Source organism: Mobula hypostoma, chromosome 9 (genome assembly GCF_963921235.1).
Source record: "Mobula hypostoma chromosome 9, sMobHyp1.1, whole genome shotgun sequence".
NCBI classification, from domain to species: Eukaryota; Metazoa; Chordata; class Chondrichthyes; order Myliobatiformes; family Myliobatidae; genus Mobula; species Mobula hypostoma.
The window spans coordinates 104261157-104275381 of NC_086105.1; the positions used below are offsets into that span (position 1 = coordinate 104261157).

The 14225-nt window shown below is 39.1% G+C and overlaps 1 protein-coding gene across 10 annotated transcripts in view; it reads right to left on the minus strand.

The window, feature by feature from the left end:
• Nucleotides 1-14225, minus strand: part of LOC134351908 (E3 ubiquitin-protein ligase MGRN1-like) — a 188786-nt gene that overhangs the window by 33888 nt on the left and 140673 nt on the right. For all 10 annotated transcript variants that reach the window (XM_063058808.1, XM_063058806.1, XM_063058813.1 and 7 more), the window contains exons 9-11: nt 7984-8052; nt 7380-7539; nt 322-431 (exon numbers count right to left, since the gene is read on the minus strand). In XM_063058808.1, the coding sequence (XP_062914878.1) occupies nt 322-431; nt 7380-7539; nt 7984-8052 (339 nt within the window). The remainder of the gene's footprint in view (nt 1-321; nt 432-7379; nt 7540-7983; nt 8053-14225) is intronic.

Consider the following 14225-nt stretch of genomic DNA (forward strand, 5'->3'; position numbering starts at 1 on the left):
GAAGCCTAGGGCATGGTCTTAAATGTTTGAGTCTGTGAATATGAGTGGCTCAGGATGCTGCTTGAATAATCCATTGGAGAGATCTCCCAATTGAGCAGAAATCACATCCATGCAAACTCTGCCCATGAGATGGAATGCATGGAAACAAATAGATCTCTTTCAATTACCTTTCTCAACAAGTTCACTTAGCTGAGGTTCATAATAAAAGGTAATGTCCAAAAATGCATCTACTAAATGGATATCAAAAAGCATTCTTAGTATTTTAAAAAGTTATTTTAGTGCCAAATATAAAATAACAAGCCAACAATCTAACAGGCTTACCGAATGATCATCATGATCCATAGTTTGTGCCAAAACAGGACTAAATGATACTGGTGATAAAGCCCCAGGTTTCTTTCTCACAGCTCGGATCTGCAACAATGCTCGAAATGCTGGGAACAGAAAGGGTTTTCATAAATATTGAACTTCTAATAAATCACATGTGTACATAGAGCAAAGGTATATTGTCAATTTTCTTCTATTAGGTAAATATATATACTATATATTAGAAAGATCTGTTTATGTGCACCATGCCTTGATCAAAACAACTTTAAGAGGACCTTAGAAAAAGAACTGTAGAGATGCATGAAGCTGCAAAAGGCTACAAAAGCATTTCTAAATACCTGAGTGTCCATCACTCCACAGTAAGAGAAATTGTCGACAAATGGAGGAAATTCTCTCCCTAGGAGTGGGTGTCCTGCAAAGGTCGCTCCAAAAGCATGATGTGCAATGTCGAAGAAGGTGAAAAAGAACCCAAGGGTAACAGCAAAAGACCTGCAGAAATCTCTAGAACTTGCTAAAATCTCTGCTCGTGTGTACGCAATAAGAAAAACACTGAACAAGAATGGTGATCATGGAAGGACACCACAGAGGAAATCAGTGTTCTACAAAAAAAAAATTGCTGTATGTCTCAAGTTTGCAAAACACCACCTGGATGTTTCACAATGCTTCTGGGACAATATTCTGTGGACAGCTGAGACAAAAGTGAAACTTTTTGGCAGAAATGTACATTGCTATGTTTGGATGAAAAGGGGCACTCCACACCAACACCAAAATCTCAACCCAACTGTGAAGCCTGGTGAAAGGAGCATCATGTTTTGGGGCTACTTTGCTGCCTCAGGACCTGGAAAGTTTGCAATCATTGAGTGTACAATGAATTCAAAATTGTATCAAGACATTTTTACAGGAGAATGTCAAGGTAGCAGTCCATCACCTGAAGCTTAATAGAAATTGGATGATGCAACAAGTTGTGTGTTTTGTGTGCGTGTGTGTGTGTGTGTGTGTGTGTGTGTGTGTGTGTGTGTCTGGTGGTATAGTGGCATCAGCACTGGACTTCGAGGCGGATGGTCCTGAGTTCCCAATGGCCGGTTCCCAAACTGGGCAGCCGCAGTAGTAACTGCACAGAAGAAATGCCTGGCAAGATACTTCCGTATCTTGCTACGAAAACCCTACAAACAAGTACACATCCATAGGGTTGCCATGAGTCAACAACGACTCAACAGCACTCAACAACAACATTTAAACAAATTACATTAGTGACAGCAGTGAGAAGGGGCATGCCATGGGTGATGGAGGTCCTTAATGATGGATGCTGCCTCTTTGAGGCATTGCCTTTTGAAGTTGTCCCTGATGCTAAAGTGGCTAGTGCCCATGATGGAGCTAGCTGCACACACGAAAGTTGCTGCAACTTGCCACAGCTTTTTGTAATTCTGTACAGTGGCCCCTCCATACCAAACCGTGATGCAACCAGTTAGAGTACCCTCCACAGAATATCTGTAGACATTTTCAAGCATCTTTGGTGACATACCAAGTCTCCTTAAACTCCTAATGAAATATAGCTGTCCTTTTGCCTTCTCGGTAATTGCATCGACATGTTGGGCCCAGGATAGATTTTCAGAGACGCTTACACCCAGGAACTTGAAACAGCTCACCCTTTCAACTGCTAATCCCTCGGTGAGAATTAACGTGCATTCCCTCGACTTCCCCTTCCTGAAGTTCACAACCAATCCCTTGGTCTTAGTGACGTTGAGTGCAAGGTTGCTGTTGTGACACCACTCAACCAGCTGATCTATCTCATGTCTGTATGCCACCTTGTCATTGCAAGTGTACTACACAGCCATCTCTGCCCGGCAGAGAATATATACAACACTTAACTTCTGTGTCTACTCAAAGGAGATCAAAAAACTGATGGAGCATTTGCCTCATAGCAACAGCACCTTGGTTCAGTCCTGTCTTGTTTTCTGTGCGGACTTTCCATAATCTCCCGTGACTCTGTACGTAACCTCCATGTGCTCAGTCTTCCTCCCACGTCCCAGTGAGGTGCTGGTTGGTGGTTCATTGGCTGTAACAAATTGTCAATAGCCTGTTGGTGGATGGTAATCAAGGGAAGTCGATGGGAATGTGTGGAAAAAATGGGAGTAGAGTGTAAATGGAATCTTGGTAGTGTTGCACTTTGGCAGCTTCAGTGCTCATTTCCTTGCTATACAAGACTATGACATTAAGCACTTCAATTTAAGCAGGAGGTCACTACAGATGAAGATGAGAGGAAATCAATGCAATCAGGGGGAAGAGGGGGAGTAGTCGTCAGAATTCTCTTTCTGCATGGCTATGGAACCTCAAAAGATTAATTGTATTCAAAAACAGAGATTGATAAAACAGAAAAGTGGTGTTGAGTGGAAGACCTAACACGATTGTTTAGTGGTGGCAAAGCCCAAGGATCACATGACCTATTCCTGCTCTTGTTTCTTATGTTCTTACGGGATCACAATGCAAGAGTATGTTCTTGTGGAAATTCACAGTAAAAAGAAACAAGCAAAATAATAATACAAATAGATACAAACATACAATTAACGAGAATATGAAACGAAGAGACCTTGAAAACGAGTCCATAGGTTGTGGGATAGTTCAGTGTTGGGGTGAGTGAAATTGAGTTAAGTAATCCCCACTAGTTCAAGAACCTGATGGTTGAGGGATAATAACTGTTCAAGAACATGATGTTATGGGTCCTGAGGCGCCTGTACTTCCTTCTTGATGGCATCAGAAAGAACTGATAGTAGGGTCTCTGATTTCCTACGACAATATTCCATGTAGATGTGCTCAATAGTTGGAAGGTTTTACCAGTGATGGACTGGGATGTATCCGTATTTTTTGAAGACTTTTCCATTCAAGGGCATTGGTGTTTCCATACCAGACTGTCACACAACCAGCCAATATACTCTTCACCGCACATCGATAGGAGTTTGTAAAAGGTTTAAATGATATGTCGAATCTTCGGAAACTTCTAAGAAAGCAGACATGTTGCCAAGCTTTCTTTATAATGGCACTTACAGTGGTGCTAGAAAGCCTGTGAACCTTGTAGAATTTTCTCTATTTCTGCATAAATATGACCTAAAATGTGATCAGATCTTCACGGAAGTCCTAAAACTAGATAAAGAGAACCCAATTAAATAAATAACACAAAAAACATTATACTTGTTCATTTAATTATTGAGAAAAATGATCCAATATTACATGTATTTGTTGGAAAAAGTATGCGAAACTTTGCTTTCAGTAACTGGTATGACCCCCAGTAAAGCAATAACTTCAACCAAACATTTTCAGTAACTGTTGATCAGTCCTGCACATCGGCTTGGAGGAATTTTAGGCCATTCCTCCTTACAAAACTGTTCCAGCTGTGGGATGTTGGTGGGCTTCCTTGCATGAGCTTGCTTCAGGTCCTTCCACAACATTTCTATAGGATTAAGGTCAGGACTTCGATTCAGCCATTCCAAAACATGAATTTTCTTCTTTTTAAACCATTCTGTTGTTGATGGTCTGTTGCATCATCCAACTTCTATTAAGTCTCAGGTGACAGACCGCTACCCTGACATTCTCCTGTAAAATGTCTTGATACAATTTTGAGTTCACTGTTCCCTCAACAATTACAAGCTGTCCAGGCCCTGAGGAAGCAAAGCAGCCCCAAACTGTGATGCTCCTTCCACCATGCTTCACAGTTGGGTTGAGGTTTTAGTGTTGGTGTGGAGTGCACCTTTTCCTCCAAACATAGGAGTGCACATTTCTGCCAAAACGTTCCGCTTTTGTCTCATCTGTCCACAGAATATTGTCCCAGAAGTATTGTAGAACATCCAGGTGTTGTTTTGCAAATTTGAGACACACAGCAGTGTTTTTCTTGGACAGCAGTAGTTTCCTCTGTGGTCTCCTTCCATGAACACTGTTCTTGGTTCAGTGTTTTTCTTATAGTGGACACATGAACAGAGACATTAGCAAGTTCTGGAGACCTCTGCAGGTCTTTTGCTGTTACCCCTGGGTTCTTTTTCACCTACCTCAACATTGCACCTGGTGTGATCTTTGCAAGATGCCCACTCCTAGGGAGAGTAGCTGAGTTTCCCCATTTGTGGACAATTTCTCTTACTGTGGACTGATGCACACTCAGGTCTTTAGAAATGCTTTTGTAGCCTTTTCCAGCTTCACTGTATGTGCTGGACTCAGAACAGATCCTCTGAAATGAGAACACAGTGGAATTTAAAGATGCTGACCCTCTCCATCTCTAATTCCCCAATGAAGACTCATGTACTTCTGGTTTCTTCTTCCTGTGGTCAATAATCAGCTCCTTGGTCTTGCTGACACTGAGTGAGAGGTTGTTGTTGCGACACTACTCAGCCAGATTTTTAATCTCCCTTCTATATCCAGAATCACCACCTTTAATTTGGCCAACAATAGTGGTGCTATCAGCAAACTTAAGTATGGCATTGGATCTGTGCTTAGTCTCACAGTCATAAGTATAAAGTGAGTAGAGTAGGGGGCTAAGCACACAGCCTTGTAGTGCATCTGTACTGATGGTGATTGTGGAGATGTTTTTGCCAATATGAACTGACCGGGGTCTGCAAGTGAGGAAAACAAAGATCCAGTTGCACAAGGAGGTATTGAGACCAAGGTCTTGAAGCTTACTGATTAGCTTTCAGGGGACGATAGTACTGAATGCTTAGCTGTAGTCAATGAACATCTTCACTGTCCAGATGTTGCAGGGCTGTGTGAAGAGCAAATGAAATGGCATCTGCTATTGACCTGTTGTGATGGTAGGCAAATTGGAGCAGATCCAAGTTGCTCTTCAGGCAAGAGTTGATATGTTTTATCACCAATTTCTCAAGGAACTTCATCACAATCGATGTAAGTGCTACTGGATGATAGTCACTGAGACAGGTTACCACGTTCTTCTTGGGCACCAGTATAATTGAAGTCTGCTTGAAGCAGGTGGGTACCTCAGAGTGCTGAAACGAGAGGTTAAAGATATCAATAAACACTCCAGCCAGTTGATCAGCACAAGTCTTCAGTTCTCGATCAGTTGCCAGTCTGGGCTGGATGCTGTGTCTGTGTTCACCTTCCTGAAGGATGTTCTCACATCAGCTTCAGAGACTGAAATCAGAGTCGTCAGGGTCTGTGTGATTTCGTGAAGGTGCCTCCACGTTTGATGGTCAAAGTGAGCATAAAAGGCAGTGAGCTCATCTGAGGGTGAAACCTTGTTTTCACCTATGCCACTTGGTTTCATTTTATAGGAGGTGACAGCATTCCAGCCCTGCCACAGCCATTGAGCATCCTTCAGTGATTCAAGTTCGGTCCAGAATTGCCACTTTACATGTGATGTATATCTCCAGAGGTCGTATCTGGACCTCTTGTATTTTACTTGGTCTCCAGACCTGAATGCCACTGATAGGCCTTCAGCAGATTGTGGACCTCTTGGTGACTCTGAATGACTTTGTGAGGACACACTTGTCGACAACTGTTTTTATAAAGACCGTGACAACCGTGGTATAGCTGTTCAGGTCCTCTGATGAGTTCTAAAGATGGAATAGTAGGCATTCCTAATTGCAGCATAATAGTGGTCGAGTGTGTTGGGACCCCTTGTGCTGCAGGTGATCTGTTGATGATAATTAGGTGAACAAGCCTGACTGAAGTCATCAACAATGATTTGAAAGGCATCGGGGTAGGCTGTTTCTTGTTTGCTAATTGCTACAATCTAGTGCTTGCTTAACATTGGCCTTTGGTGGTATATAAACTGCGGTCAGAATCACAGAGGAGAACTCTTTTGGTAAGTAGAAAGGTCAGCACTTAATCATCAGACACTGCTGGACATTGCAGGTCTACCTCATCAGCGAGTTGCTTGTTAGAGGAGGAGCTGGATTTGGTGCCTGCTACAGAAAGATGTCGGAGTTACTGAACAAAAGTGGTGTACAGTCTAACAGTGACACTTCTCATGTGATTGCAAGGTCCTGTTGGACATTGGTAATGTAGTACTCTGCAAGTCTAGTTCACTGGTTTATTGGCAGGGGAGCTGTGTGGCCTCGGTTGTGGTGAGGACCAGGCCTTGTGCTGCAGTATCGCCTGTTGCAGCCGCTAGGAGGGGAGACGCTGTAGGCGGTGTGGTGTGGCATCAGTGCTACATTGGCAGGCCCCCTCCTGTCAATGCTGCCCTCCAGTGTTCACTTAGTAAAAGACACGCTGGATTGCATGCGTACATTTGTATGCGGATTGCTGAGGGCTTGTTCTTGCCGGCAACATTCATGTTCCATCAATCTACAGGATATGTCACTCAGGGTCCTGGGCTATAATTTTTTTTGTGTGACTATATGTTTATTGCTATCTTATATGTGCTATGAGCGCCTTGTGCTCAGTATGACTGTGGGTACTGTGTTTTGCACCTTGGTCCCAGGTGTATGCTGTTTCATTTGGCTGTATTCAGGGGTATTCGTGTATGATTGAATGATAACTAAACTTGAAATTGAATTTGACTTGAGATGCTCCATTTCGGGGGACCAAGACTGCTACATCCAAACACCATGAAGAGTTTATCATGAAACAAAGACCCCCACCTTTTGTGGATGCTATATACAGTTTTCACAATATTGTACTAAATATGCAGAGAATGGAAGGACATGGATTACGTGCAGAGAATGAATTACTTTAACTATTAGACGGGTTAGTTCAGCACAACTGCTGTTAGGGCTGGATACTGTGCTACACTATTCCATGTTCTATTGTCATTGTAACTTAATAATGCTCTATCTAAATTTATTCATGAAAACAACCAATAAGACTATTTAACCAGACAGAATGGGGAGATATAAACATTATCTCATTTACACTAGATAGCAATGTAAAAATTTTCTTTTAAACACTAATTTGTATAAAAGATTCTTATTTAGCTTCAAAAATACCTACATTTAAAAAAAAAAGTAGGAGTATGCATGCTAATGCTCTTTGAAGATCTTGAACACTGTCCTTCACCAATTCCTATGCTCAATTATAAATACACTTTCTGACTGATAGGATGCTCCAATACTTACGTAGCCTGCAGATAGGACAGTTATTAGCCTGGTAACGTAATGTGTCTGCACAGGTGCTGCATAAGCACAGATGTCTACAAGGAAGGATTAAAGTGTCTCGTAGATCAGACAAGCACACAACACATTCATTGCTGTTGTCGCTATTCTCATCATCCGAAGGCTGTTTTTAAAAAAAAAAATTATAAATCAATGCAAATCATTACTTTCTTAGTGATTTACAGCTAAATATTTTGTCATGTATCCAAGTATTTTCTGCTGCATAAAATCATTCTCTGAATTCTTCTTGATTGCATATATTAAAACAAAAAAGAATGTTTTGCCAGAACTAAACCTATGAATCAGCAAGTTTAATACTTAAAATATTTTTTTCTTCTTCTGCACTAATATGATTTAAACTTAAGAAAATACTTTCTATACTTTACATGGAAAATGTAACAATTTATTTCAAAATTAACATGACTATTGTGCATATTCTTAAATTTTAAATAAAAATCAGTTGAAACAAAATAAGTGCATATAATTTTATAATTAAAAAAAATACACAGCAAAGCATAATTATAAAATCCAGAGCAATGTCATCTGTTGACGACAAGGAAAACGGTACCTTTGTTTCTTGGTTATTCTTGTTTTCAATACCATATATTTCTTGTAATAAATAGCTGACTCGGTCAACCTGCAAGAGAGACAAATATAAATGTACTTGGAATAAAATCAGAAACATGAACAACATATACCATAACTAAAATATTCCATGAGTTTGTTGATGGAATTTTAACTCAGTTCTTTCAATTCTACTAAACATGTAGAATTTTAAAAGTCAACTCCATTAATTAATTCCCATGAGACTAAGATCGAATAAGTGTTGTAATCAACAGAGATGAATCCAATAATCAAACAGGTAAGTGTTAAAAACAATGCATGTGGAAAAAGACATCATAAGTTAACTCAGTGCATCAACAGAAAGCAGTCATTTTTCTCGTCTCACTAAGTGTCAAAGTTGCATCCTGTAACATTAGCTTGCCCTTATCCAGCATCATTGAGTAAATTAAGGGCCCCAAAGGCATCCCTCAGGAACAATATTAAATAACGTATGATACAGAATCACACAATGATCAGCAGTCAAATCTGGCCTATTTAATGCCAGGTATTGAGTTTACACCTTGAACACACACCTTCACATGCAGATTTCTGGAAGCTGGGCCAAGTGATTTCCTGCTCCTTCCTAGTATGAGCTGAATGTAGCCTTCTGCAGCATTGCTTTCAAAAATCAGTGATCAAATGGTATTTATAACGATGGGCACTGCTAAAACTCTGAAAAACGCTAGGGCTTACTACAGGTGTTATAATGTGTCCTAAGCCAATGTTGCTGCTAAACAACTGTTATTTGTATAAAGCCTTTAAAATATCAAACAGCCCCAAAAAAAATACCAATAGCTTGAAAAAATGTAGGTTTTACAATGTATCTTAAGTGAGGAGGAAAAGAAGATGCAGGTGGATTCAGCAAGGAAGTTCTAAAATTTGAGGCCTGAAGCAACTATATTCTAATATGAGATTAATACCTAAAGGTTGACTCCCATTGATCCATAATTCCTCAAAAGTGGTGTCAAAGATAGATGGGGTCATAAAGAGAGCTTTCAGCACATTGTCCTTCCTCAATGAGTACAGGATTTGGACTATTATGTTGAAGTTGCATAAGATGCTGTGAGGCCCAATTAGGAGTATTGTGTGCAGTTCCGGTCACCCATGTACAGGAAAGATTTCCGCTACTGCCTGTGAAGAGTTTGTACATTCGCCCATGGTATATGTTTTGTGTTTGTGTTTGTAAAGAACTTAGGGACTGTTTGATATTTTAAAAGCATTATATAAAAAAAGTACCTGTTGTTTAGTAGCAACGTTGGATTAGGACACATTAAAAGTGCAGTTATAACACCTGCAATAAGCATTTTTCAGACTTCTAGCAGTGCCCGAAATTTTAAATACCAATTTTCCATTTGATCACTGATTTCTGAAAGCAGTGCTGGAGAAGGCTACATTCAGGTCATCCTAGGAAGGAGCAGGGAATCACTAGGCCCAGCTTGCAGAAATCTGCATGTGAAGGCCTATGTTCATAGTGTGACCACTGAGGAGTTTGTATGGTCTCCTTTGGGTGCTCAGGTTTCCTCCCACAGTCCAAAAGATGTTGGTAGGTTAATCAGTCATCGTAAATTGTCCCATGATTAGGCTAGGGCTAAATCGGGGGTTGCTGGTGGAGCAGCTTGAAGGGCCATATGGGCCTATTCCACACTGAATCTCAACAAACAAATTAAAAAAATAAATATCAACAAGCTTGAAATAATGCAGAGAAAATTTACAAGGATGTTGCTGGACTTGAGGATCTAAGTGAAATGGAGATGTAGAAGAGGTTAGAACTTTATTCCCTAGAGCACAGGAGAATGAAGGGAGGTCTTATAGAGAGAGGTATACAAAATTAAGATTATAGATGGCGTAAATGCATGCAGGCTTTTTTCCCTGAAGTTGTGTGAGACTAGAACTAAGTCATATGTATAGGGTGAAAGGTGAAATATTTAATGAGAACCCGAGAGGGAACTTTGTCACTCGGAGGGTGATGCAAATGTGAAATGAATTGCCAGCAGAAGTGGTGGATGAGAGTTCAAATGCAACATTTAAGAGAAGTTTAGAAAGGTACGTGAATGAGACGGGTATGGGAGGCTGTGGTCCATGCTTGATAGAATGGATTAGGCAGAAAACCTATTTAGTACAGACTAAATGGGCCAAATGGCCTTTGTGCTGTAGCGTTCTATGGTGCAAGAATGCAAGAGGGTGGCAGGGAAAGCAAAAGCAGGGGTGTGAGTGGGGGAGAGATAATGGCAGCAGCAAGCATGAACAGGAGTCAGTAAAGACAGCAATATAAGCAAGTAAAACAGTAAAAATGCTGAGACATTTCTGCAGTTTTCAGTTAATCAAAAGATCCAAATTCTGCAATTCTTTCATATTTTTGAAAAGGTGAGGTTTTGCAGTTACTTTTCAAAATTTGCTTATTTGGAAGTACAGTCTGAGTTTAAAGGGGACTTTTAGACACAAGTTTGGCTCAGAACTGTTGATAGTTAGGTGTCCTTGCTCCTTTACAAAGTAATATCAATTATTCACTTCTAATTGGGATGTATGTATCAGGTGATCAGTTTCCCAACTTATTTAATTCTGTGTAGAATTGCTATCCCCAGTCATCGGTCATGAAGTAATCTTCTCTGCCATACTTTCAATTCATTCTAGCAACACAAGTGTTTGACACCTTTTTCAAGATTGAACTGCAATTCCTTATTTAGCATTTTGATGATTTATAATCTCAACATTGTCTTTGATAACTAGATTTCAACTTCAGCAATATCATAAAGATTGCCTCTTTCCTTTCAAAGTCTTCCCTTTCATATTAACATGAGAAACAGGAAAGGGCCTGCTTCATAATTCAGTAAGATCGTGTTAATTTTCAACATTAACTCCTATTAACTGCTCTTTTCGTATAGGTAAGTGGGCATGTGAAAGAGATTAAGGTGCAGGTTGATAGGGAAATTAGGTGAGGGGGAAGTAGAATTGAATGGAATTGCCCTGTTGAGTACCAGCATGGACACAGTAGACTTCCACGTTTATTCTAGGTAAAAAGATGCTGCCCAGCTGGCTGAGCATAACAAGAACTTTGTTCCAGAAAATTTCTATGGAATAAAAACAACATTCACCTCAACAATGAGGCATATTTTGTTCCAGAGATACAGTATTAGATTTTGTTTTAAGGCACTGTTGATAGTAGTTTAAGCCTTGTAACGTAGCGTTGGTCATTCTGAATTATTGGCTTGGTACTGACTGGACTTTCACTTGGTTTTTCAAATGCAGAAGTGCTTACAAGTATTCACAGCAGGTGGCAGAATCACACCATGCTTCTGTTTTTATAGTAAAAACACTTTTATGATCAGTGTGCTCAGTATCCTGCTGAGAATTTCAATAAAGTTCATATTAACAGGCCCACACAAATTTTCTCTGTGCAATTCCTTGCATGGTAATCAGAACTAGCACCATATTACAACCTGAGACTTTAATTCATTGAAGAACTAATTTCTGAAATTTACATTGCTTAGAAGTTACTTTCCAGTGCTATGTCCCCAGGAAAATTATCAAAAGACTTTGGTGAAAAGTTACACATGCCTTAAGAGCATTTTACCACACAGAGTATGATACAATATAGTAAGTTGAACACAGAATAGAAGCAAGTTATTCATTTCCAGTATTGAAAAGTCAGAGCAACCTAAAAATTATCAACTGATACGCAGAAGTTCTTGGCATTCATCTCATTAGCATATATTGATTTATAAAATATGAGCAACTAGAATTCACAGCACAAACAATTTTAATTTTCTCAACTGTACATCATTGTCTGTGGGAAGCACTCAGTACTTGTCTTTGGATCCTTACCATGCCCTGGCAACTTTAAACCTCACATTTAAAATGAGAGTTGGGCCACTTATTAAAGTCAGCAGACACAAATGAAGTTTTCAAACTGGGCATTGAAGAACACTGTAAAGATAAATAGAGCTGCAACATATTTCAGTCAAAATCAGGTGTACAGGTAGGAGGGACTACCTTTTCTTCTCCCTTCATAATGCTTCATAAATCTTGGACACATCCAGAGTGATGGAAGGGCCAGGGTTTAAAGTGGGCAGGATAAAACAGTCACACTACAATTTGCCATTCAGGACTTGGTACTTAATATTTCTCCAGAATTCTGAGAAATCTTGTTCAAATCCTGTTACAGCTGAAATCTTTCTGCAAAAATCTGCTTTATCTAAACAGCCACCTAACTTCAAGTTTTCAAGTGTTTAAAAGATGGAGCTGATCTTGTTTTGAAAGCAAATAAACAATGAGCAAATGAGTAAAACATGAGCCTGTCTGGCTTAATGTAAACTGACCTGCAGTTTAATTTAAAAGTTAACAAACTGTTTAAATTATTTAATGTTTATAGCATTCTTTTACTATGTCCTAACTTAGTAAAGCATCAGTAACTATTGAAAATTCAGGTGTTTGTAGTGACTTGCATTGTAAACGATTCTAACATAATACTGTAGAATTACCACATGCTGCCTGAAACTAATAATTTGAATTCTTCTGTACTATTAATAAAAAAGGATTTAAAACTATAAAAATATATTTGTTTATATTCTCAATGCAGATTAAGAACAATCTCTGCACACTCTTGCTGCTGAAAATACAGCCAATTAAGTGCAGTGAGAAAAAGATGTAATCATTAGAATTAGCTATTTCAGTTATTTTGATGTACTTAAAACCACTACGCACTTTTAAAATTTGCATTGATACTGTAATGAAATTATTCCTCAGCTTGTAGCTTGATTCCAGTGGATCCTATATATATTTCAGAATGAACAGTGTATTTATTTCAGAATCCATACGAGTTGAAAATGTTGTAAGTTTGCTCAACAACAAGCAGTTCCCTAGATTTTCCCCACAGGTTGTGGATTTTAAAAAGTTAGATTCAAGTTAGTTTCATTTTTCATGGCTCCAGCTCCAGCATCATCAGCACTCGCATTTTTCTAAGGACACTGCTGACAGCATTGATGAGGGACGCCAAATATAATTGTATACAAGGTGTCACAGTTCTCTATTATAGTGATTCTACTGACAAAAGTTAATTTGGTTGCAATAATGGAAGATCTTCTTCACGAGGAAGATGTCTTCATTTAGAAAGGGATCATTTAGAGTGGTCAAATTACATCTTCACAGTATTTTTGATATTCCACATGTTGCATTCTTCAAATTTATGCAAAATAATGAGGAAAAGAAGAGATTAGTTAGAACTATAGATATTTGGGAATCCTTATGCAGATAGTCATGTGAACTAAATTAGTTGCAGATTCTACATTGTGCACCAGCTCAAGATGAATTTCTTGAGGTGCTTCAGGAAAACCATGTCCTTCAGTCTCAATGTTCCCAAGCCCTTCAGCACCCAACTCCTTAAATTAGAACTCCACACCTCTACTGGATGAATTCTATCCCCATGCTTTCTTTATTGCCAAAATCTCCAAGTTTAAATTCAAATTCTTGTACGTAAAGATCTCCCAAGATACTACCCTATTATTGTAACATTCTCCAGTAATGCAACCAATCATATTTTAGTCCCCTGACTTCAGTAATGCTTATATCTTATAATACATAATTTTGACAAAGAATTGGAAGTTTAATCTTAGTTTCCATACCATGAACATTTTGATAGGGAAAGTGAAGTGAACTCGGCTCCATGTTACTTATTTTTAATATTATACCTTGTAATAAACCATAATTGACGATGCATTTTCCTTACTTAATTGAACTACAAGTGCAATTCAAAGTGCTTAAAGTTACACAGCACATTCCCACTTGGGAAAACATTTTTCAAACGTGCATTTCAGCATTTAGCTATTTGGAGTAAGCAATTATACACACAAACCTGTAATTAAAAATTTGATATTGTCCAGGTTTTCCCTCTTTCCGCAACTTATGGGCCAAAGTTTCACGTGGAGTTCATGTTTCTTATTCATACTTAGTACAATACCATGCATTCCAACTACAGAAGTAAGGTTTTCAGAAACCAATTAAGGGTGTAACACACAATTGTGTGTGAGAATATTCCATAAAAGCTGATAAAAAATCTTGTGCATCTTGTACATTCAAATTCTCTAAATAAAAAATACAAGGAATAAAAATGCAATTTCAATTCACTTTTCTCCCCCCCCCCCCAACCCACTAGTTTGCAACAGAAGGGTCTCGGCTTGAACCGTTGTCTGCTTATTCATCTCCGTAGGTGCT